The sequence below is a fragment of the Cavia porcellus genome, unplaced genomic scaffold, assembly GCF_034190915.1.
Source record: "Cavia porcellus strain 051 isolate PalLab524CR breed Dunkin Hartley unplaced genomic scaffold, mCavPor4.1 scaffold_9, whole genome shotgun sequence".
NCBI lineage: Eukaryota > Metazoa > Chordata > Mammalia > Rodentia > Caviidae > Cavia > Cavia porcellus.
This window is the reverse complement of record NW_026947492.1, coordinates 35,867,235-35,893,825: the sequence shown is the minus strand read 5'-3', so window position 1 is coordinate 35,893,825 and position 26,591 is coordinate 35,867,235. Positions and strand designations below refer to the sequence as shown.

Sequence of the window (26,591 nt, the reverse complement as noted above, 5' to 3'; positions counted from 1 at the left end):
AAAATAAATTGAAAACTTAACTATGGAGATAAAAATTTTTATCTTGAAAAATAATGTACACAATTGTATTAACTTTCAATGTTATAGAAACTTTGAAGAATTATTTAATAAATATTTAATATAACTTTTCTAAATATGTAACTTACCCTTTTGGTGACTTTTCACATAAATATCTTATCATTATAATTTAGGAAATAAATTCTGATAGAATGTTAACTCAAAAATTGACACTGTATTAACAAAAACATTGTTACCATCAAAAAGAAATGTAAACTTCGGGTTTTTATTTGCAGCAGTGTTGATCTGAGTCCCTTTTCATTTTTCAGACTTTTTGAGAGACTTCACTTGTGCCGCAACATCTTGGTTTTTTTTTTTTTTTTTTTATCGGTACCAGGGATTGAACTCACGGCTGCCTGCTTACAAGGCAGGCGCTTATGCCGCTGAGCTAAATCCCCAGGCCCAGTACATCTTTTTTTTTTCCACTTAAAAATTTCCTGTCAGAGAGCCTCACCACACCACTGAAAAATTAATCGAGTAGCTACTCATCAACAATATCAGCTTTTTCTCAGGCTTCCCTAACCTCTTTACAATTCATGTTAAAAGTAGAAAATATATTTCCTGACTTTCCAGGCAGCATGCTTAACAAAGTTCCTTGTATGTTTTCTATTTTTCTAAATCTACACCCTAAATCAGTCATTCCATCTATGCACTGTTCTCTGCATATTTTAGGATCCTCCAAACCTGATGATCACGTTTGTATTAGGTTTTTCAACTCCTGTGAGTTCTGCATCTGCAATATTATTATTGTCCTTGTCACTTCTCTCACTGGTACTTAAAACACTTCCTTTTAACCCAAATCACTGGCTTTCAACTTCTCTTGTCTCTGGTGTCTAAAGATGAAAGTATTCTTATCAAAACACTCACTAAAAGCATTGCAACACTCATGAATGTAACACAGGAGAGAGGTCAAACCTGCAATACCAAGAAGCTCACTGGGTACCCTCACCTTGCCTGCCAATCACGAAAGCTCAGAGAAAGCTAGTTCACAAAAATGGCAGAATTACTGAGACTGAAATTAAAATTACTTTTGTTTATCTGGTTTAAGGTGCATGCACAGATTTATATTCGATGTACCATGAACTTTATCTTGAAGAAGATACCTAGCCTGTGTACATCACAGTTTATTTATATAAACCTAGAATAATATTGGTATTTTTCTTAGAGAATATTTTAAGTTCATGAGTGCATGCAAAACTTAGAAGTGTTTACTAGTAAATTCTAGGCAATGTTAACTGTTTACAGGTTATTTATGATATAACTACCAAGCATTTCTTAAATTGAGCTATTATTCTGGACTATATTACTGTACTTTTTATGGTTAATGTTTAGTAAAAAATTCCAACTTTTATCTAGAAGTGAGATTTTTTAGCCAGGGTTGGGTTTCCAGTAGTTTGGAAAGGAACTTTATCGTTTATCACTTACTTCAGTCATTCTCCAATCTAAAAGCTCCAGAATTTTCTGACTCTATTCCTTTTGTTCTTTCTGAGATGCTCTGTAAACTCCTAGTTCTGTCTGCAGGCATGTGAAGAATTTCCTAGGATCACACAGATATTTAATTATAATTAGCAGGAATTAAATTTAACACATAAGCACATTAGATTTTATTCTAAAAGAATTTCCTTATATTTGTCCATATTAAACTTCATTTGCCACTTTGAGAATACCACCACATATATTTATGGTGTCTTCATGCAAGTTCTATATACCTGCTTGATGTTTTTTACTCGCTACTCAGGAGCTCGGCATCACCTGAGACTTCATTAAATCTTCACATATGAAGACACTTCGCAAAATAATCTGCAGCTTCCAGCCCCATCTCAATACTTGAGGGCAGTTTCATTTTGCCAACATGTAGCTTCCTATATTTAAAATGTTTCATTAACTGTAACAAAGCCTTATTCCTCTACTTGACTTCTCCATTTGTTTGATTTAAAACAACATTTAATAGTAAAACTGTATTAGTTTTCTCAGATATAAAACTGGATGTCTACAATGTAAAGAAAGTGAAGTTTAATTTGGCTCATGGATTCAGGAAATACAGTCCTTCAAGGCAGGCTCCAAGAAAGAAATATAGTGGGAGACTGTGGCAGAGCAAACCTGTGCACTTCATAATGGCTGGGAAGCAGAGCAGAGGAACGGTGCCAGATAGGTAGAAGCTAGGCACTACACTGAGTAGTGAAGGTCATACTTCTATGACTTACCCAGCCACAGCCTGGACTGTGTTTAAAATCCACTAGGTTGTTCATAAGGTTGTTAAGTTATACAGTGATGCCTAACCACCACAAAAACTTATCAAAAGTTATGGAAGTTTAAATATATTATATCTAGTAAAACAGTATTCAGTAACATTACCCTTTAACCAGTGTGCTCCAAAAATTCTATGCTATTAATAAATTAAATATAGGGTCACACTTCAAATCAACTCAGTTTGTGAGGTTGTATGATACACCATTGTCTTTCACTGTAGAAGATGGTAAGTTGTGCAAGTGATTTAGAAGTACTCTTCTGTGGAGATACAAGGAGTATGACTTCTTCCTTTCCCAGGGGCCAACAGCTGCCCTGCCACAAGTGCTAAATCCCAACAGTCTCCCAGATCTCTCTCTAGATGCAGTGAGTCATCAGGCCCTCCATCCTCGTTCAGCCAGAAGACTGTGCAGAGTCTTTAAAAAGAGCTTATCAGCACCTAGAGGCAGAGGCCTGCTGGGAATTTCCAAAGAATAAAGCCCTATCCCTCCCCTTCCCTGGGAGTACTAAGGGAAACCTACATCTTAAATGCAGCAATTGGACTCATCAGTGGGGATGGTCTTGTTGGTGTATAACTTTAGAGACATAATTGAAAGAGGATAGGAAATAAGAAACACTTCAAATGTGCACATAAGTCATCCTCATCCTGAAAATCCCAAGAATCTGGAATTCAACAGTAAATCTCCCCACGTATTTTTCATAGTTTAGTACAACTGAGAACCACTGGACTCTTCAATACTAGCCATTTTTAACTACCATATGATTCTTCATATTTTTAAAGTTTATAACACACAGGGCTTCCAGGCAAAATTTTATAGGCCATAAAATAGAATCATGTTGCAGAAACTTGCTAAAAATACAGATTCCTAGGCTTTTCCTTAGCTGTCAGTTTCATTTGGAGGACAGAGGTATTTTTTGACAAGAACCATTGGGAATAATTATGTTCGGTTATGTTAGAGGGCATCTGATATTTTATCTCAGTAAGTAAGTGTGACTTCACAGTGTTCGTCAAACTGTCACAGCATGCATGAAGTTGGCAGCTGCATTTGAAACGTTTTGAAATGTAATTCATAGTTTCAGGGCGTTTTTATAAGAGAGTTATTGGTTTTTGAATTGGTTTATCCTCCTAATTGAGCTGCCCCAGGTGAGAGTTGTTAGTTACACGTTAGTCAGACTTCCTATGATTTATAAGTTGCCGGTTTTCCTATGGCTGTCAATTTTCCTTGTATTACACTACCCTTTTTAAATTGGTTTAACTGGTTTTTCTCTCAACATCCAGTAAGATATTTAAAAATAACCTTAAGACTGTATGAATAATTTTAAATTATTTGCTTCTATTTTCCCTTCTGAACTAATTCACAGTTTATGCAATTCATTTGTCTAAAATTTAGTAACTTGAATGTTGGATTTTTCAAGATTTTGTTAACCTGCAAGGATAGTGAATTCATTACTTTGTGACTGTTTGTATTTTGGGGATTAAAAATCACCATTTCTAAAACTATTTCTTCTGGAAAGAACTCTGCAGTATTTAAAAATGTTTCTACTAGAGTTCATCCCAATGAATTATTTTAAGAATTTATCACAAAATAAGAAGGCTGAATTTTTTTTAAAAAATAGTAAACCTCATACATTCAAAAGAGTGTCATGCTTTTCCAAGGAGACATACTGATCGGTAATTAATTTATACCAACATAATCTTGCCATTATTCAAAATATTTTAAATGACAGTGATTTATCTTACTCTTTTATAGTGCTTGTCTTCTGGCACTGTGTAGCTGGAGCAGCTGTGTAAGTGAAGGCAGTAATTCCTGGTTTCCTCCTGTGCCCCAGCCACGGGGCTGAAAGCTTCTCATGCATTCTGTCATTCAGTCATCACAGCAAAGCAGCATTTTGAGATTATTTTTTTTTATAATTATATACCTGGGATTTACTTAGACAGCATGTTCGTTTACACATACCTGTTTGACTCCAAAGAGTAACATTTTACTGCTCTCTTCTCACCAATTCAGGGACCCTCAAGGACGTGGTTGGTGGCTGATATGGAACAGGACGTGTGACTCAGAGATACTGTTTTTGTGACTACTGTCCTGCCTTCCTCATAATATCAGTGCCACTTGGGGCTCTATATTAATTTCTTCATTGTTAGCTGAAATCCAATTTAAAAGTTGAAGTTAGAGATGATTCTCACGGAAGGAATCAATATTTGTTCTTCTCAGTAAATGTTACAAAGACTGTTCTAAATTTAGCAAGTGAAGGAACATGTATAAATTTTGTGAAATTAAAGTCTGAAGAGTAACCCACATAAGTGAAATTGGGGTTATGCTGATCTTAGGGAATGACAGAATTCATTCTGAGAGAATGTGAATTTGTCTGCTATGCAGTGTGTTAATTATCTGTCAGAGTATCTGTCAAGAGAATAGAGTCTAATTTTCTTAATAATTAGTAAGGTCTACTTAATGTTATGCTTTTTTTAAATGTAGGTTTTATTTTAAAATGTCAGACTGGTAAAAAAAATTAGCTGTAAAAGAAAATAAAGACTACGATGAATCTGGAATCTTAAGGAATATTTTATCACTTACTGGGCTAATAAATGATTGTCAACGTAAAGAAAAGTTTTTTTTTTTTTATTCTGTCATCCTAACATCGTAGTGATCAAATACATGTAGTACAAATCTTACAGATGGGCCACTTGTAAATGATTCATATACATAAATAGCTTCCCTACCACAAGTCAGCCACTGCCTCAGGCCTTTTGATTTTGCTTTTGTTTAAATGAAAGACACATGCTTAAGAAACGTTTAGAGAATCTGAAATTCAGAGGTAAAGAAAGGAAACAAGTAGGGAAGAAAAGGACAGAGTAATGTAGAGGCTTTAAACTCAGAAATGGACCCGCAGGCAAGATTGTCCAAAATGCAGCAGAACCAGTGTTTAAAATCCCTCCTTCCCACAGCTCACACTTAGGCTAAACTTCATCAAGGAAAATGGCCATTTTAAGTGAATGAGCTTTCTGTTCACAAATAAAGTTCCACAGAGAGAACCAGAAATCAGCAATTTTTCATCTTCATGTGTGTTGGCTTTTAACTCTTACTGAAGCATTCTCGGAGAGAAAAGAATTTGTATTGATATAGGAAGAGAGGTAGAAGAATGCTGTAATGATCACAGAAGGCAGACTAGCATAATTGTAAAAATGTATACATTGTGTGTATCATAAGGTCAGGTAAAGGCCTTTTAAAGAAGACTTCATTAGGTTGTAATCCCTGTTCCGCTTATTTATATAAGGTGGCCACCTCCCTCTGACTCTTGATCCCTTAATTCATAAAACAGAGATATTGCCTGCTGTTGAAATTGAGGTGAAAATTAGAATCATTAGCACTGTAAACAAAGGAGCATTTTTTTCTTTTCGATCATGAGGAGTCAAGAGTGACATATCCTCATGCCCTCGAAGAGATCATGGTATAATAGGGAATATAGAAAAGATGATGGCCCGTTTAGAAGCCAGTACAGGATGTAAAAGGTAAAATAAACAGGCCTCAAAATTTGGGGTGCACAGAGGAGAGGAACCTCATTTCACGAAGCCACCTCAACTATGTGCCCAGAAAAATTCACATCTGAGTATATTTTGAAGAAGAAAAAGAGTGTATCAATTGTCAGATTCTGAATTGCATTCCATTAGCAGATTACTAGGGAAGAAAAGTAAATAGAGAGAAATAGAACATGCCCCCTAAACATTTTATCATTCACACATTTGTCTGTGAAAGATGCTTACATAGGGAAGATAGGTAACTTGCTTTGTATTCTTAAGCATAATGTCATTGCTTCTATGGTATAGAACTTAAAACAGCAAGGCTGTACTATAGATCACTCTGTTGTGAATTAAGTAATGTTTTTGTGGGTTCAATAGCAATTTAAACCCCTAAGGTATTATGTAGAAAAATGCCTCTTGCTCCAACACTGATTTACTGATGAACGTAAAATCGAATTCATCATTATTTAGAATTGTGAAAAATAGTATGGACTCCAAATGAAGACTTCTAGATTCAAATCTTCATTCCAGTGTTTAATAACCATGTGAGTTTAGACAAATATTTAAATCTTCTGCATCAATTTTCTCAGAGATAAAATGAGGATAATGTTCAGAAAAGTCAAAGATTAAGAGGATTAGAGCTGTTATCTGAAGGTCTTACAAGGATACACATATCAAAAAAGTCAAATAAGAACTGAGCATTCATTATTATCTGTCATTCCTCATGTGACCATGATTAGCACATGATCTGAAATGTCTTATTGTTATTTGGAATTTAATCTATCTCTACAACTTTAGAAATTTTACAGAAATATGACTTAAAAACAAGAAGGACCTAGATGGAATCACACACAAATTATTTGAAGTTCAATTACAAACTACATCTTAAAAAACTGTAATTCAACTAGAAGAAACAAGACATTTTAGATTATTTGAATTTGTCAATAAATTGCTTATTGTCTTAATTCTTGACTTTACTAAGCCCATTTAAGCTCATGAAACCAACAGATTTGTCAAGCTGAGAGAGGGCAATGTATAATTTAAGAAGGCAAACTGATTTCCAGACTTTCAGAGTTAAAAATTTAGTACGATGCATTTACAGTAGACGCTGACTTTGGATACAGTCCTGCTTTTGATACTCTTCTGAAAACATTTTGTACACCCAACAGAAGCAGAACAACATGAATAAGGATTCCCCTTTCCACTGTAAATTCTTTGCTAACTCCTTCTTTTCTAAAGTAAATATACGTTTTTAAAAGAATATTAACTATAAATTCCTAGGTGTTATTGTTTTAATATTAATAGTAACATTTGATAATTATATTTCATTTTCTTCTTATTTTGGCTTAAAACTGCATAATATATTAAACAAAGAAGGATAATATGAAAATTGATAATGTTCCATTGCTACATATTGCCTGATATGATAGATTCTTCACAAGAGAAAGAACTTATCAAAGCTCACATACACTGTCATTTACTCAATATCAATAGGCCTAAGACAGAATCTGTCTCCCATGAGTGTTAAAACCTATGGTAATCATCCTTAATGACTGAAAAATAAACAGAAATATAATATATTAGTGAATAATGTATTTTTAAATATTTTTAACTGTACATGAATCCTATCAATGTAGAATCAAGCTATGAAATTAGAAAGTCTCTGCAAACCCTTATAAAATCTGCAAGGTCCTATGAGTACTTAATGATATCTTCCAAGTCTCAGGTAATAATAATTTCTACATTGTATTTGTGAATTAATCACCTTGTTAAAGTCTATTGATTATTAATAACTAGCTCTTATCACTTGAGGTGCATTGGACAAAGAGTATCTATGAACAGAATTTATGACCAGGGCCCATGAAACCAAAGTTAGGTATGTGACATGGCCTTAATCATTAACACATTATCTCATTATGGAAATGATGTGAAATCACAAAACGTTAAGTAAAACATGACTAATTTGAAATGAAAAGTACAAATTGTAAATGCTATAGGAATATATAGGAATGGGCCATCACCCTGGGCTCCTGTAATCATAAAAAGTATTTTACAGGAGGACACCTAGCCTCCTGGTATACATCTGTATCCAGTGTGTGTTTTTGTGCTTCCTGCTGCAATGAAAAAGCTTTGCTCTTCCATGCCTTTATACTATTATGTCTTTGCCTTGTAACCAAGATGCTCCACTAGTAGGAAAGCTGAGTGAGACAGGAGCAAGTCTGAGGCCATTCTGGAAAACTTAGTGAGACCCTATCTCAAAATAAGTGGTTAAATAAGAAAAGGCTGAAGACGTAGCTCAATAGTGCAATGTTTTCTTAGCATGTGTAAGGTTCATTCATCAGAACCACCAAAAAAAATCTACCGGAAAAGACATTCAGTTGCTGTAGCCTTCTTAGTAAAGAATATCTGAGTATATACGTAAATTAAAAACTTTAGTATAACAAATAAACATATAAATATCATTTAGGAAAGAGATTGGCTTAATATGGTCAAATAAAAACTAAGGTTGAAAGTGAGCTTTTAATATTTTTTAGGACCTCAAATGCCAAAGTAAAGAGTTTTAATTTTATCAATAAGGTAATTGGAGATCTCTGATTTTTTTAAGGAAAAGAATAAAAATTATGAAAATGCTCTTTTTAAAGATTGACCAAGACTGACAATATAAAATCAATTAGAAGATGACAACAGTACCAAAAAGCCAAGTATGCCAGCAATCAATGCAAAGACAGTGGAGATGTTAATTGGATTTATATGCATGGAAAGAAAACGTGTGCTCTATGAATAATAAATATCCAGGAAAAAAAGATTACCAATTCACTGGTTTGCTCTTGAAACACTCTGAATCTTCTAACAACCATAATGAAAATACTTATCAGAACAAATTCAAGATAATCAGCATTTTAATAGGAAAATGAAATGAAAATGTCAGTGGGAGAAATGTGTGAACTCTGAACTTCGATAGGATCCACAAAGAGGCATTTAACCAGACAGAACTTAATCCATGTTCAGGAATTGCAGGTGCAAAGAACAGACTTATGTTCTTCCCTGAAACTACAATGCAATGAAGGAGATAAAATCATCATTAAAATGCAAGGATAGGCCCTAAAATCATGGTTGATCTTTCCACTGTGAAAAAAATAATAGAATTAAATCAGTTCTCTTAAACATGAGGAGTCAAAATTTGATTATGATTTCAAAAGCTCAATAGCAACTTACTAACTAAAAATGTTAAAATAATTTCTAGCAAAGTGAAAAGTATATGACTATAAAAGGCAAAGGCTGGTTTAGAGAGAAAAAATAGCACATGACTAGTGTAAGATTTTTGAGAAATATCACCTAATAGTATGAGACTAACAAAAGGGGTAATATCCAGAAAACAGAGGACTTTAAGTTCAATGCTAGGAGGGTCAGATGTTTTTTGAAGATATTATTAGGTAAATAGAGTTCTTTAGGCAAGGCATTACCATAAAACTTCAATTGTTGCTTTTGTTATTTGCACTTCTTTCTTACTCGCTTACTTCCAGCAAAATAAGCCTGAAAGTAGAAAAAAAGAGAGATGAACAAATAGAAGTTTTAATAGAGAGCCTTGAAAGAACTCTTAGGGGAAGATATGGGTTGAAGTATGCCAAAGCCTATTTTTTAACAAAAGAAAGCCAAAAGAATATGATATAGAAAGCTGAATTTATTTTTGACATGAGGGTAGAATATAGAGAAAGTTATGCAAAGAGAAGAGTTTGCTTATAATGACCTGGGGAGTTGAAAGGCTAAACAATGAAGACATTAGAAAGAAAAGAAGGGCTAAAGTAGGAGCAATAATGGGCTAGAACTATTCAGACTTGATGATAATGGTTTTCATCACTAAGATAATTTGAGTAGCTGGCCATATGTAACAGCAATACAGTCAGAATATTATTTGTATCATAAAAAATAAAACACCATTGCTATCCTACAGTGGGGACTCACATTTCTCATTGGGGAAATTAGAGTTTGAGTTTTTAACAGAACGTGGAGTGTGTGTATGCAATGTGCACTTTTTTATGAAATAAAAATTCAAAGTGAAGCTTGACTGTAATTGTATTTTAGTATGCATGAGAACATATTAAGGTATGTTTAGAGAAGCAGGAGCATATGTGAAGGCTTGTAAGTGGTTAAGGGTAACACAGATTTGGAAAATAGCAAGCATCTGTGTTAGAAGAACGCACAACTCAGCACTGAGTCTGTGAATGGGAGGAGTAAAGTTGAAAAGATCATGGGGCCAAAATATTGAAAAGGCTTTGAGCAAAAACCTCAGAAATTTAGACATTAGCAGCTGCATTCTAGTTTTTGCATACACTGCAAAAAGTCTCTCATCCTCCTAAGTTTACTTTTCCTTAGTTAGAGAAGATATTCTGTCAGCGACTCTGTATATCTGTATTGCCATTAATGATCCATCCAATGTCAGGTGCTAAACCTCCTTACTTCCCATAAACTTGTGCTGTGCATCACCTTAGCCACCCATTTCTGTAATGGCCTGCATCTTTCCACACCACTCTATCTTCATCGAAACCCCAGTCTCAAATAAACCACTGTTTACAGACTCTACTGTGTCTAAAGAATTCTATTTAGTACTTTATATTTGAGCAATTCTTCAACCCCTTCAGATTCCACAATCCTTTTAGTCTACTATTTCACTGTCCATTACACACTAAAATCCTCAAGTCCTTTCCCTTTATAGTTTTGATTACCCAGTCATTTATTATACACACTTTCCTCTGCATGTTCACTGCGCTCTATCTCCTTAATCTCTAGCTCAGACAGTATTCATTTGGCAAATCTTTAGCCCCAAATGCAGCATTTGTCTGAGTCTTTTCATGACTGTATCAGTGCAATCAGACAGAAACATAACTGTAACCCAAAGAGTTTGCCTTAAGTTTGCCTTTGTGCTGAGCTTTCCAATAACAAATTTAACATTTTACCTGCGTCTCTACTCCTATCTACCTCTCATATGAAAATTCCTAAATAGTTTTTGACAGTTGTTTGTACTGGATTCCATCCCATCTGACCTTATTCAAGTAGGCAGCATCTGCCAACTCTCTCTGCCAACCCCCTCTTATAAACATGAAGTTTCCCCTCTGTACTGAATCATTCATATCAGTAAGCATATCAGAGTATTTATTACTGGAAAAGTAGCCCATGATTCCATAACCACCTGCGCTCCCTTTCTCTTTTCTCTGCTCTCATTGGTAGCTAGACTTGTTACAAGAGGTACCAAAACTTAGTCGCAAATTTACCTTATTTTTGTTAGAGCTAATCATATGTAACTTTAGTTACCATCACTTTTGTTAATATTGCCAAAGGTCTTCCTGTTGCTAAAGATTTTGGACAGAAAAAAGAGAAACTAAAATTTGATCAAATTTGTCAGTTTTTCAGTCATAAAATGGTTTATCATTAGATAATATCCCAATGATTTAAAATTCAAATAAAGTTTTGTCATCATATATCTGAAAATCACCCTAAATATACCTCAGAACGTAAAGGAATATAGTATTATAACACTTAAAAATAAAATAATCATAACTCCTTTGTCACATATTACACTTTTTCCACATATCTGAGAAAAAGTAATTTAATTAATTATTAAAATAAAATATTATTGAGTACTGACTTTGTACTTTTTGAGGATACAAAAGGAAATAAATCTTGTTTCTCTCCTGATTAGTAAATCAGAAAATAGATATTGGACAAAGGTATAGAAAGTGATCATGTTGAACTATGGAAATTTTTGTGAGTAGCTTTTATAAAAACTAAAATACAGATAGCTATAAAAATACATATAAATATATATTTGCATATATGTGAATATTTATGCATATAATGACACAAAAGCACAGAGCAGAGGGTTTGACTTACGGAGAAAAGGAGGGAACACAGATTTGGGAAAAACTGTCCTGAAAAAAATAATGTATAAAATAGAACATGGTCTACAAAATTAGGAATGACTAAATAAATTGTTTTGAAAACACCAAGAATTGTTCCTGGAGAGCACCGCAAGTGGGTAAGAGGAATTAAGAACTAACATAGCCTTCAGTCTGATCCCCTTGCCTGTCCTTTAGTAGCTCATGGTTATGAGAGAGTTACTGAATCTTTACAATACTAATTTTTTCTCTTATTTAAAATGAGCATAATCATCTATGCCTTCTGTGTTTTTTGAAATATAAATGAAAATTTACTTGTGCATACTTGGTCAAACATCAGATTTACATCAGGTGTTCAGGAAATGTTTATTTCTTTCCTCTTTACGTCCATAGAATCTTTACTGTGCATAGACTGTGATGAAGCTCTGATAATCGGCATTCTCTTCTGGAATGTTTCCTCCGGAAACACTCTCCCTTTGAATGACAGAATATATAGATCCTTTGAAATCAGTAAGAGAGTGTAAAATAAAAAATGTGAACCGTTTACAGAGCAAATCAGGAACTGCTATGCTGAGTAACTCACATGTGAGTGACATCAGCAGGAATGCTGGCATTGTCAGGAACAAGACTCCAGTGAGAGCACAGTCTGTGCAGATCAACGTGTAAAAGTAAACTTCTAACAATAGTTTAAAGCAACTGCTTTGTCATGTATTTTCCCAAGGGTTATGTAACCAGGCAGTTGATTAACTGAGCTGACAGAACTGATTCCTCCAGGAAATTTTAAGTTCCTTGATTTCTTGGGATTACTGTATAGATCAATAGATAAATATGGCTTAGGTACATTATGGAGAGAACAATCTTTCTAAAGAGAATGATAAAATTTTAGAAACGATGAGCAATTTGAGTGATCATTCCCTGGAGTTGGAAAGAACAGAAACACACTTAAGCAAACTTCAGAAAGAGCCATTTATTTTCAGTAAATACATAAAATAATTAAACAAAGGAGCATTGGAGAAATCAAAGTTCAGAACTCCACTATTGCACAGCTTTTCTTACCTTCAAATGTTTTAGTCTCCCCCTCTCTCTTCAATATACTATCCATATGCTCCAGATGTGGATTAAAACTACTTTCTCATAGAATGATTGTGGTTATGTCAATCTATTAGCAATATTTTAGTGCATTGAGTAAATCCATCATATTTATTAGGCACTTTGATTTTTAGTAGACATAAATGTTTAAGTAAATTAAAATACAGATAAGTTCCTAACTACATCTAACCTGGAAAGATCCACATCTGATTAAGGTAGAAGACTCCCATACAACATTTAGAGATCAGCTGAACATTGATATAACACTTGAAGACCCTGTTTTTAAGTTTCTTTGCATCAGAAAAGTCATTTCCATATTATTACTGAGTCCATTTTAGTTTCCAGTGATGGATACTTGGTTATCAACTGAAGACCCTAGATTAAAAAAAAAAAAAAACCCTTAAATTTGAAAAAGAGAGAATGTTTTCATTATATGAATACATATAAAGAGAATTTCCTGTAATTTTGTGCATAAAAAATTGTGACAGTAGGAAACATACTTAGAACCAGGGATATAGCTCAGTGTCATAGTGCTTATCTGTCAAGCAAGAGGTCCTGAGTTCAATTTCAGTACCCAAAAGAAAGAAAGAAAGAAAGGAAGGAAGAAAGAAAGAAAGAAAGAAAGAAAATTATAAAACATACTTGCTGAAGAATATGAGAATTTTTCAACAGAACTTCTTATTCAAAGGGAGTATTCAATACTTTGTAATCAAATTTTCAAAGTTTACTGTACTTGGCATATTTTAATGCCAGAGATTATATGATTGAGAAAAATATATATTTAGTTTTTCTAGGCCCTGAGATGGTGAGGGAAAGAGATGATGTATTTCCTTACATATGACAAGAATGAAAGAAAATAAAATTCTGCTCTCATAGGAAATCAATTATAGTGTGTAGCAGCTGCTTGATCAGTTTATTCTTGATATTTACAAGGAAATATGAATCAATTGGCTTCTCTGATTTTCAGACCCAATGTATAATAGTGATGAAAATACTTTCTCCTGATGAAAAAATATTCTAGTTTTTCTTTCTCTCTATAATTAATTCTCATGATAGTATATTTACCTGTTGATAACTCATTTTCGGGAGAGCTAAGTCCCTTTATTTATATGGCAGCGACTCACCTCAAGAAACTACAATTCCCTCTCAGACAGAAGCTTTCTTTCTTTCAAGAAATATATTCTGCTCTTAAAAAAAAAAAAAAAAACAAAAAACTACAATTCAGGGTAAAATAAACTTAGAAAGAAAATGAAATTTTGTAAAGTTGTGATTTCTAAGAGGTTCATTATGGAAATGAAAAGAAGTCATTGGGAAACTTTTCTAAATGATTTAAACTCTTAAGACATTGTTATTTATTTATTATAACCAAAATCATACTTTCATGCATGGTGCATAATTTCTAATATAACACTACATTTCTAAACTCACAAGATCATGTGCATTTCCATGACATCTTAAAAAAAACTGAGATCCAGAGTTATTTGATTACCTTAACACTTTATCAGAAATAAGGCACAATTTGGAATTACATCATTTATCTAAAAATCACGGGTTGATATTTACTATGTCTTGAGAGGATGAATACAGTGACAGATGTCACATTTAGTAAAATAATATCAAACATATCATTAACATACTGTTTAGTAATTTTCATTCTTTCTCATTTACATCATCATTACTATGTCATTATTTGTTCTTGTTCTTTATACTTGGTCTTACACACAGTGACTACATTTAAACTCATACTTTCAAAATAATAGCAAAAATAACTACAAGTAAAATATTCATTGAAACTAAAGTATTATAAAGTAATGTAGCTAATTCAGATATATATATATATATATCTTGTGAAATGAATGGAAATTTCCAAAATATATTTCCTAATTTATTTCAATATTCCTTAATATGGAAACCATACTTTGGATCAGGAGTCTTCACTTCGAGGCTTACCTTAGATAAATCTTGATTATATTTAATATATGTTTAATTTGTCAACATCATATCACTGATAATAATGAGTACATGTAATTCTGTTATCTCTAATAAACAGTGGCATTTCTATACCCTGCTAGCTGAGACTTCAACCCTTTATCTTTCAACTTCAGTTTCAGCAGCACAACCTAGTTAACATATTTCTCTCATTAAATTTCCTTTCATTTTTCATAATATTTTACCAAAACCTCTATAATTTTATTTATCAACTTTTATTAGGTTACTTAAACAGCATGTACTTTCTGTCTACTATTAAAGTTCACACCCTTTACTAATTGTAGAATGCTTAAAAATAGAAAAGTCTTGTATACTGTTTGTTTTGACCTCTTTCCAGATACCACATTACTTATAGAACCTGACGTTGAGTCACCACTCTTTATGCTGGGCATGATGTCATATCAGTCAGAAATCTTAGTTCCAAACTGAGACGCTTAACTTTAAATTACCTAATCAAATAGACATTTTTTTTTAAGCTAGAAGAGAGAAAGAAGCTAGATAGAGTATCAGTGCTGCTTCTTTTCTCTTTTTCATAGCTGGGAAGAAGGTACTCCCAGCTGGAAAACGAATTAAGGTAATATGGTGTCCTCTCTTAATCATATACAGTGCCAAAATACATCAACCATGTACTCCAGGAGAGACAGTAATGGGGAAAAACATAATTACACAAGCTAGGGTATCTTTAATAATACTTAGGCTGATATCAATAGTCAGAGACAAGCCCAATACTTTGACCTTCAACATGTTATCTCATGGAACTTTTCCCCTTCTTTCAGTATCAAGTGCTACATAAAGAGTTATAAGCTACACTGCACATGACGAGATATTAAAAACTGCAAGTATAAGTAAACTATATAGTTGTTCCTGTGCCCACTTTCACTCTAAAATAATTATACCATGTACTGTATAATCAAAACTTAATTTTTGAATGTGATCAGTTGTTACAAAGCAAGGCATATCTAAAGAGCTTTTTCATTGGTCCTTCTATGTACATTGTTGGTTTCAGAGTAAAATTAAAAAAGACCTAGTATTAATTTCTTTCAGTCTAGCTCAAATAAATTAGTTTAACTTAAAATCTATTATTCAAATGTCTTCATTTTGTTTTAATATATAGGTTTGTTTCCGTTGCTTCTTTAATAGGATGAACACAGCTGTGTTAATGTAAAAATGTGTTCTAAAGAGAATATTTAGATTGGAAAAGATAACAAAATAAAGTAGCTTTGGAGATTCATATCTTTTTCTTTTGAAATCTCTTTGAACAATTTACTAGGAATACACAAAAATATTACATAAATTAGAATGATTATTACTGCATTTTTATAACACTGTAAGATACTCAGTAACTACCTGCCATCACAAAGACCTATGCAGGCAAGAGGGTTAGATTTAAAATACATTACACTAAACCACTGATTATTGAAAAAGTTATTTCTAGAACCAAGAAGACTGTAGACTCAACTTTAGCAATAGGAAGATCATTAACTTTCAGATAGCTTGATTTAAACAAAGATAACTGTAGGAAAAATGTCTATGATTAATCATGTAAGGTCTCATAAGTAAATTTATTAAAGATGGACAAGATAACACTGGATACACTCAGCTGTATCAACAGAGGACCAGATCCCACTATTTAAGTTGTTGAGGAAACATCCTGGAAAGAAAAAAGTGAACATAAGGAGGACATAGAAAGAAGATATAGACATAGAAAGAAGAAAGTTGGAATGTGTGGCAGGATGGGCAGGACAGATACTAGAAAATGAAGTAGAAAACTAATAAAAAACAAAGTGCTTACACACCTCTCCTGAGTGACATAGTAATACCAAGTACACATTTCATTTTGCTGTTAAATTCTTGAAGTGCATCAGATATTATACAAGTAGTTAGGGAAGGGTATTACAGTAATGGTATTTCCTTTCTATCCTCCCAGTTTACAGGCCAAGAAAGGAAACCCAGAAATAACTAAAGTATTAGGAAGGCACAGTCTGGTCATCAGATCCAGGGCTAAAATTCCAATCCCTGTGACAAAAATGTTATTGAAAATTTCTCTACTGTGATTTGTAAAAATAAAAGTGCAAAAAACAAAGATAAGAAACTTAGACACTTTCCATCTAACATTGTTCACATTTTTCCTTCAAGTTTTATTTCAAATATATATGATAAACTCTAAAAAGTTTCCCTTGTCAAAGCTATCCCTTTCTGCCTTCGAATGTTCAGTGCATCATACCTGCGTATCTATAGCGTTTATCTTACCCCGTCTGGATTCCTCCCCTCTTCTTCCATGTCCCACACATACACAAAAGAATTACCCTCCATGTGACACATCCACAAAAACCCACTGCATACAAATATACCACAAAGACAGACACCCTGAGCTGCAAAGCAGTCTCCTCACAGAAATCTGTGACCAATCATTGTTCATTATTCTTAGGAGAAAATCAGCTAAAGGGTTACCTGAGAGGACTATTAATAGAGTCCGCCAGGCCTCACATAGGAAATTGTCTTTCAGTAAGTAAAAGCTCTACAAGTGCTCAAGACTTTGTAAATGATGAGAACGTTTACCAACTGCATAGAGCCCAATCCGAGCTTCATTCTCTTATTTGCACTATATAGCAGACATTTACTTCGGACTATGTATTCAGCATTGTGCACACTTACTACACCATAATCGCCACTTTTATTTTTTCAATTGATATCATCAAACCCCTTAAACTAGAGACCTTACTGTCATCATTGATACTGTCACAGGCTTGTCCTCTGCCACAATGTTTAACTAGTTGACCGGTTTCAGTTCTTTCTTGATTTTTCAATGTACTTTGTTTTTACTACAACTCAGGATTTTACTGCCTTTATCTTGTAATACTAGAGTAAGTAACTTGATTATTCTAATTCTCATGTATGCATTTCTGTGTAATGTCACTCCCTCAATCAAATCTGTAAGAGCTCCAAGTTAGATACAAGTCAGAGTCTGAATATTTACTCTGATAATCAAATATCTCAACTCTTTGGACACTGTATCTTCAAACTTACCTCATGTCACTTCCCTTCAGCTATCAACAAGCAGTAGTAGAAAAATTGACATTTTGGTGGTTTTCCATCTCTTTGGCTTTCTTCCTACAGCCAGTATGCTTTGTTTCCTGTCTTAATCCAAATTTTAATTCTACTTACAAACCCTTTCTGTGTGTAATAGTTCAGAATCCTCATCTCTTATCTTGCATCCAAGCATTTTGATGCCAAGCTTTGCTTGCATACTTGAGTAATGTCAATTTTCTCTTTAAGACTATTTGGAGGACATGATTCATGGCTGATTAATCTTTGTAACTTTCACAGTTCTTAGTGAAATTCCCTACAAAACTATAGAAAATCAATTGATGTATGTTGACTTACTAATTGAATACAAACTTACTGGGCAATGATAAAGAAAGTTCTGGCATAGTTTCTAATTTAAAGAAAAACACAAAATTATTTACCAGAAATGTTCATAGTTACTTGTTTATTTGGGAGAATAATCAGTGAACTATCAATGCTGATTAATACTTTTAATAATTTTGATTTTACAGGGTGTTGAGCAGATATGTAGTCCAAATCCTAAGGGGAGAGTGGGTTTTCATCTTAATAATTGAGCATAAATATACTTTATTTCAAGGCACCGAAAAATTTAGCAGTCATCAAACATATTAACAAGCAAATGTGACATCGACAGTCCCAGAAATAAATTGTAAGATTCATTTTATGCTTAAAGTCTATTCTTTATTTCCCAGGTGTGATGGGAGAATATGAGCCTAAAATTGAGGTCCATTTTCCTTTCACGGTTACAGCTGCTAAGGGAACAACTGTTAAGATGGAGTGCTTTGCACTGGGCAAGTAAGTACATATACTTCTATAATTAGACATGATTGTTTATGAAAATGCAACACATTTTTGAATCATTTGTTTTGCTAGATCTTGTTTTCTCAGAAGCTTCAAGGTGACTATACTTTTTTTAAAAAAAGAAAGGCATATGGGAATTGACAAAATAACCAATGGTAATTATTTTCTAATCATTTCTGTGAACATCAATGTATATTATTTTACTTTAACATGAAAACCTCACTAAATTAAAATTTCATGTTTCTATGACTACTTAAAATTTTGTATCATTTTAAAATTTTTATTTAGCAATGATATAAATAAAGGGAAAGTAAAAGGCCAAGAGATTACGTACTTTCATGCATATGTATAGATTCTGAAAAGGTATGTGGAAAGAGAATGAACAATTACAAAAGTAATAGTTATGCAAATTAATTATTTCAGTATCTTCTGAAATTATATTTTGACATCATGAGCTATCAATGTGTACAATAAGTAACCATTCTTAAATCAGAGAGATGATTTATATAACAACTTAATGTCTTCCATAGTCCCTGATTCTATTTCCGAGTCACTTCAATAATGCCTACAATTTGCGTATTGGAATCAATGCCAGAAGTGGTGTTTTGATCATATTTGATTAGAGTATCATGATTTATTTTAAAGAGAATGGTTTTATTTTTTTGTATGATAAGACCTCAGGGTCCTTTCTAAACTCTATAATTATAATTTGCATAAATGCATCTCTATCAGAGTTACTAATCATTTACCTGCATGAGTGTTGAGCTAACTGCCACAGTATAACTATAAAGCACTTAGAGATAAAACTTGCTATGTAAATGTGTTTATAATAGTAGGGTTACTCTACAAGTGAGAAAAATATTTGTAAGTAAGAAAAACTCAGTAACTGGAGATTTAGGAATAAACATAGAAAACACCATATATTTTAATTTCAAGATGGATTGAAAAAATTTGTTTATGTAGGTGTGCTCCAATCTAAGTAGAAGAAAGAACAAAATAGACAAAAATCAAAACAAATTGTTGATTGACCTCTCTTTTAAGAAAATAATGCCCATAAGTAGAAATATATTTTAAGAAATCAAAATTCACCTAATGTATGTTGAGGTAGGTATCTGAGGAAGCATTCTAAATCTGTAGGTATTAAGGGAAGCAAAAGGTAATTAAATTGTGTTATGCTACTTGTTTTGGTTACTTTTCTTTCATTGCTGAGATAAAATAATTGCTACCTGAATTAAAGAGGAAAGAAAAGGTTTATTTAGCTCACAGTTTGTGAAGGTTTCAGTCCATACTCAGCTGACTTCCAGGCAGGGTGGCATGATAAGGGGCAATGGTTCACGGCAGCAGAAGACAGCAGAAGCATCAAGAGCAAAGGGGGAGTGAGGAAAGCAAGCTTCTTTTGCTTCCTTATACTGTAACCTGGCAACCGCCCCCTGGTGGGGTGTAGCACTCACACCATCTCCCTGCCCCCGTCTTATGAGATGAGGATATTTACACAGCTTTCTGCTGAGTCTCTTAAACTTTTCAAGTTGACACAATGTATCAACCATTGTGTACTAACATCTCACTGAGAATGTAAAGTACTACACACTTTTATTAATGAACTAACAAGATATTAGATAAGTGTATAAAGCTGAATAATACCTTGAAAGAATTTTTTCCCATTTGCCAATGTTATAGCATTAAGTATTCTTGAAAACATCTCAGCAAGATGCTTAATTCTGATAAATGTAAAAGTAATATATTCTGAGTTGATGCCAAAGGTTTTAGTATATCCTGAAGTTAAATAATTTTTAAATGCCAGAATTTGTACTGCAGCCACAAATAAAGAGAGGTCATATTGTAAAACAAATTACAATAATAGATTTATATAGGAAAGAAACAATAAAGAATATTTCCTCAGGCAGGCTTATTTAATAAGGTAGATGTGGCTGCTTTTAGAAGCCTTGAAATATGTTTAGTAAATTGATGCTTAAAGCCCTTTCTGTCTAGATAGGAACCAACAGTTAAATCATTTATATTCTTTAGTGCTTTATTTTCTTCAACTTCTTCACTCCGCTGCTACCCCTCCCTTCCCCAAAATAAATTAGTAAAAGAGAGGTTAAAAACACAAACCATCTTAGTAAAGTTCTTTCATTTGATTTTTAAATGAAATGTCACAACTATTGGAAGACAAAAACATAAAGAAAACTACCACTACCAAAGACTAACTTGCAGTGTTGTGAAATAAACAAGATCAAAGAAATCCTGACATGTGTTAATTCCTCTCAGCGTATTACCGTGTGGAGTAAGTTACCACCGAGTCCCAACATGATCACAGCAACTTGAAATTAATATCTGAGTATCTGCTTAGTTCTCACAGCTTGTCTGAGCTGTTTCCCACTTAGAACTACATGGTTCTCTTGTGGGCCTTACATCCGGGAACTTCAGTATATGTCACTAGCTATCAATCAAGACCATAGCATGCAGGCTGACTCTTTCTCTAGTGTGTCTTCATGGAGTATTTTAACAGATGTCTCTTGTATGGTCCTGTAATCCAGCTCTGAAATTGAGCATGTCAAGTTTTTTCCCATCGCATGATCTTTGCATGTGCTCTTTCCTCTTTTATCCATGAGGGCTGCCACTAATACTTTGGCCTCTACTGAAGTATCACCTCCGACAGAGGCCACCTGTAACTGTTTTATCCAACTCACATCCATTATTCTCTCCCCAAATACATGTGTACGTGTGTGTTGCCATATCTTCTAGTGTCGTTTTAAATTTGAACAGGTTTATTTCTGTCAGTTATGAACTTAGCTGGAATCCAACTCAGATGGCTCAATAGGATTTAATAAATAGTCAAATTAAAGAAATATGAACAGGATTTAGAGGACCAAGAAGAGAACCAGAGGCATCTGTAGGCTACAGTCACCAAGTCCTCAATACTGTTAACCTGAATGACCAAGGGAGCAGAGACTAGAATGGGGGTTAGGGTTAAGGTTAGGATTAGAGGTACAAAGTAGGCCAGAATATAGGAAAGGATTAGGAAATTCAAATCCTGACTTCTTACTTTCTTTTCTTTTATAGCTCCCATGAAGCCAAACAGAAGTCAGTTAATCACCCAGTGGTTTCAGGCATGGGCAAAAAAGTGTAGGAGAAAGATATAATGACCAACAGGGTAAACAAAGAGAATGCCAGCACAGTGTGGCTCCAAAAAACCCACTTCCATGTACTCCAGACTTCTGTTTCTCTTGCTCTCTTCTAGTCTTTAATTTATTTCTAAATTTACATGCACACAATTGTCCCTACCTTTCCTGCCTTTTCTGGTTACACTTCATTAAATAGTTCTCTGCATTAGACCTACTGTTTCTCCTTCTCTTTCTTTCCTGTAATCATGAGCTCTACTGCTTAATAAATTATTAAATATATGATTCATAATAGTTAAATCTAGGCACGATGTTGTGCAGCAGATCTCTAGAAATTTACATTGTATATCTGAAGCTCCACTTATACTTTACTATCATAGCTTATTACCATGTCTGCCATAGTTGATATTTAATGCAAACCTAAAAACCTCTTCCCTCAATCATTTAACCTATAAGAAGAGATTGATTTGAGAATGACATTTATATTCAAAGGCTAGAGTAAAGGAGAGAGTGAAAAATATATGCCCCAGAGAGTGATATTTGATACAATAATGTCTGGAGGGACAAAGAAGAATAAAAAACAGACAAAAATGTTATTTTTTTCCAACTTTGTGTTGTTCGAGCCTTTCTTGACAATACTGGGGTGCTCCAGATTTCCTATCAGAAACTGCCATTTTTGTCATGTTATAGATATCACATTTTAGATAGACTTCCTCTCTTAGGGAAAAATGATTTATTCATTAACAAACAGCTGCAAAAAATAATAGATGAGCTTTCTATAGTTCATCTTGTGAATATAAACAAATTTGAGTCCTTTGAAAAACGAGGCCTTGAATGAAAGTCAGAGGGTTATGAGACCCAACTATATGCCAGATTCTCTCCTCACTTTTAGAATTTACAGTTTATATTCTGAAGTAGATGCTACTGTCTTCCTACATTTAGATGGAGCTAACATTACATCTTCTTGAGTTCAGTGTGTCATACAAAACAATAGCTATGCACTCTGATGAAGCTACTGTCTCACCATCAGCCACTATTTCTAGAGGCATTTATTGTCTATCTTTGAGCTTTTTATTGAAGCCAAATAACAACAGATTTTTCCATCCTTGAACCTTCTCTTACCCATGACCCTTAGCAGGAAATTTCTTTGTTAAAGAACCATACTTAGAAATCATGCAGGAACATGCTCCACTGCTCACAAATAGCACATTTATTCCTGGCAAAAATAACTTTCCCTCCCTTGATCTATCAGTAAGTAAAAGTGTTAAATTCTTGCAAAGTAGAACTGTGAAGAGATAGAATTATTGCAGATATAGTGCATAGATGATTTTAAAGTAGATATTGTATTCTTAAAGGAAAATAAAAATCATTTTAGGTTATCAAATTTCACTGTCTATTGATAATACCAAATTTCATCACTCTAATCTCTTAAAGAATTCTTCAATATGAATTTAGTAGATGCTTTCTCTTAAACCATTAAAAACAAAAATAAGAGTGTACAAATTCACTTAGAAATTATCTTAAATTAGAACTACACAATATTGAGTACAAAACATATAAAATAACTATGACATGCTATGTTTGGTATTAGTCAAGTCTGTAAAGGTATTTTCAGAAAAATAAGAAATGTTTAAATATGATCCATTGGGAAACAGAGGTGTATAAAAGCTTGGAAAATACAGAAATGTATAAAAGAAAACGGAGAAGAAATTACTTACTGGGGAAAGAAAAGGCTGCTTTAAACATATGGAAGGTTTTTATCAGGAGATTGCTCACAAGCTGTTCTCTCGTTTCAACAAGGTGGGGAGAGAGTGAAATTTCAACAGTATAATATTAAAGTAGAAGAATTCAATTGGGTTTAATGTAGAAGTTCCTGACAAAATGAGTTGTTATGGGGAAAATGGGTTATCTGGAGAGGCAGCAGAAGCCCTTTCCCAATACTGCTGTAAGAACATAATAATGCCCATTTATCTTCCAATGATTTAGATGTAATATTCCCCGAAAAGAGAGAAATGATCTAGCTCCAGGTTGGAAATGAAAACTTTAAACATTCTCATTTTCAGGCCATTCATTCCCCCACACTGAGACTAAATATTAAGAGTAGAAGGGGAGAGTCAGGCAGTCATAAGTAGCTGCCTCTCGGCAACTGCTTTATTATATAGCATTTTAATGGGGTCGGTGGCATATGCAGGAAGTAGAACTATAGACTGCTGGGTTTTCTTGCTCAACACTTGGCCTTTAGATAGTGAGAAAAGGTTATCTTTGAAGGCCCACTGTTAAACACTGGATACTGTGCTCTTAAAATCGAGTGACGGTTCAGGAGCCCAAGTTCAGTGCAAGTGAGGAGTCCCAAAGGGCCCTAACAAACACTTCGTTTCAAAGGTTCTTTCCTGATGTGGAATGTAATTAAAAATTGCCGATATTTTTAACTGAATGTGCACAATGTTCAATTTAGCCTATGTAAGTCATTCACTAGGTATAGGTAACTAGGCAACACTAAGTCAAAATTTGAACTTTAAAATATGGAGAATAACTCTGGAAAGCAAGTACCATCTCTGGAGCTGATGGGTAAAAGGAAGAGTTGGAAATATTAAAAATTAATATATCAGAGGCAACCTGCAAAGACAGAGACTTCCTCATAATAGCTGATATGCGAGTCAGTGCATGTTGTCCGGCGAGTTTGGGAAGTGAAATGACTTTCCTTTGCTGCTGTGGAGACAAAGCCTTCCAGAGATGCCACTCATAAGAATCAAAAGCACACCAGAAGCTCAAGGAAACTCACAAGGAACAAATACAGAAGTGTTCATTTTTCTTTTGGGTCTTGCAGGCCCCTTTAGAGGGTTAGAGGAATCCTAACTCCAGAATAACCAAGCAGAGCAGAGAAGCCTAAAGCTGAAAGGTGATGAAGTAAAAATTAGCAGCACCACAGCAGATTCACAGTTTCAAATCCATCTCTTCATCAGACATACCACTTTCTCTCCTGCACTCATGGTTTCCACATCTGAGTCTCTATAACACTGTGTCTCCTGTTTAAAACCTTCAGGGCTTAGGTCAAATGCCAATTCTCCATTACACCCCCTGCCCCTTCTTGAGCTCTACTGTCTTACCTTTGTAACTATATGTAGGACCACGCATATTTCACCACGCATGCTTCCCCATTGGGACAGCTGTGTATAAATAACTGTCTTCTTTAGGGCACTACAATTTTTTATCCCTAGGGTGTTCTTAACAGGAATAAGGGACGTCAATTTCTCATAATAGGAATATGTCATGGCCTTTGGTTTCATGTCTCCAGGTCTGTGCCCGTGTCTTGGCCCTGAAAATTCTTAACCACATTTACATTGGTTGTAATTTTCTGGTAGATTTCAGTATGAGACCTTTTGCAGACCCTAGAAATATCGCTAGATATGTCAAATAGCCACTGACAACAAATAAGTATTCTGGTCACTGTTGCCTAAATGACCCCATGTAAAAGGACAAACCTTGGGGTTATTTTGTAATAAAAGAATTACATGCTATAAAGCAACATAGGTTTATCTACCATGACAATCCTGCAAGCTAATAGTGTTAGCCAACAGAGTTACCAGCAGATTTTTTAACATTGCATATTCCTTATCTTGCTTTTGCAGCTATTAACACACAATCACATCAGCTGTGCTCAAAAGGCCTTGAACCAGTTACTGTAATAATTATGTGAATGACCTTTCCAAACTCATATGAAATCTGGTGGTGAGGTGGGAGGGAAGAATGCATTCAATTTCCTGCCCTTTTTAGTTCCTGCCTATCTCTCTCTCAGATAGTGTTTACAAATCACCTTTTGTTACACTCCATCAAATGTGTATTAGGGAAGCAGGACTTTAAGTAATTTTTTTGTCTTTCTGTATGTTTATTACTATAAAACTACCAGTTATCATTTCATAAAGTCATTTTAGTTGTAATTTATGTTTTCTTTTCCTCAATCCTTAGCCGGGTTGTCTCAAATGACTGCTCTTGTGTCCCATTGTAACTGTGATAATGACAAATATTCCCCTGAGACACTCCACAGTCTGCAACTGGCAAATGTTCCTGAAAGAATCTGCTCTTTAGTTACAGATTGATGATTTATTAATGCTGTTTATTTGGAACTGCCAGTCACTAAGGACTGTAAGAATTGAAAATGAATTGGACTTGGGTGTGTTTGTCCATCAAACTAAAATCAGATTACTTAATCATTAGATTGACAGATGATCTGGACGTAGGAGTCAGTTACTGGGTTTAAGAATCAATAAATGTTTAGATCTCATGGGAAAGCAGTACACTGCAGAGTAAAGAGAATTACCCTTGTGAGCTATTGATTGCTTTAATATTATTGGGACAAGTATGCATCCTCATTTCAGGTTGTACTGAAAGGTAATGCATGTGTTAGAATTTACTTAGACCATAGTTCAATATTAAGTGGTAAGAGAGACTGGGAAGCCACAAGAAATAGCTAGACCAAGACATGTAGTACTAGTCTAGTGTGTGATACTTCTTCAATTGATGACTTTTACATTTTCAACATTTTTCTATAGTGTAACTATGAAAGGGGTCGTTTTATTTATCAGATATCATCAGAAAATATAATGAACATTTAAATTTTTAAAATTACTACACAAAAAGCCACACTGCCATTAATATCCTTCAAAGTAGTTCCCTTTCCTCCAAGAACATTTATCACATCATTCTTGCTACTTTATGATGAAGTAGTTCTGAAAATCATTTTTTCATGGCTACCTCAATGTCCTAAATTATTTGAAAATGTTTAGGACAATTTATGTCAAATAA

The 26,591-nt window shown here is 34.0% G+C and overlaps 1 protein-coding gene across 3 annotated transcripts in view; it reads left to right on the top strand.

Moving 5' to 3' along the window:
• Positions 1-26,591, top strand: part of Cntn5 (contactin 5) — a 1,085,282-nt gene that overhangs the window by 789,388 nt on the left and 269,303 nt on the right. For all 3 annotated transcript variants that reach the window (XM_063256195.1, XM_063256196.1, XM_063256197.1), the window contains one exon: positions 18,558-18,660. In XM_063256195.1, coding sequence (XP_063112265.1) covers positions 18,558-18,660 — 103 coding nt within the window. The remainder of the gene's footprint in view (positions 1-18,557; positions 18,661-26,591) is intronic.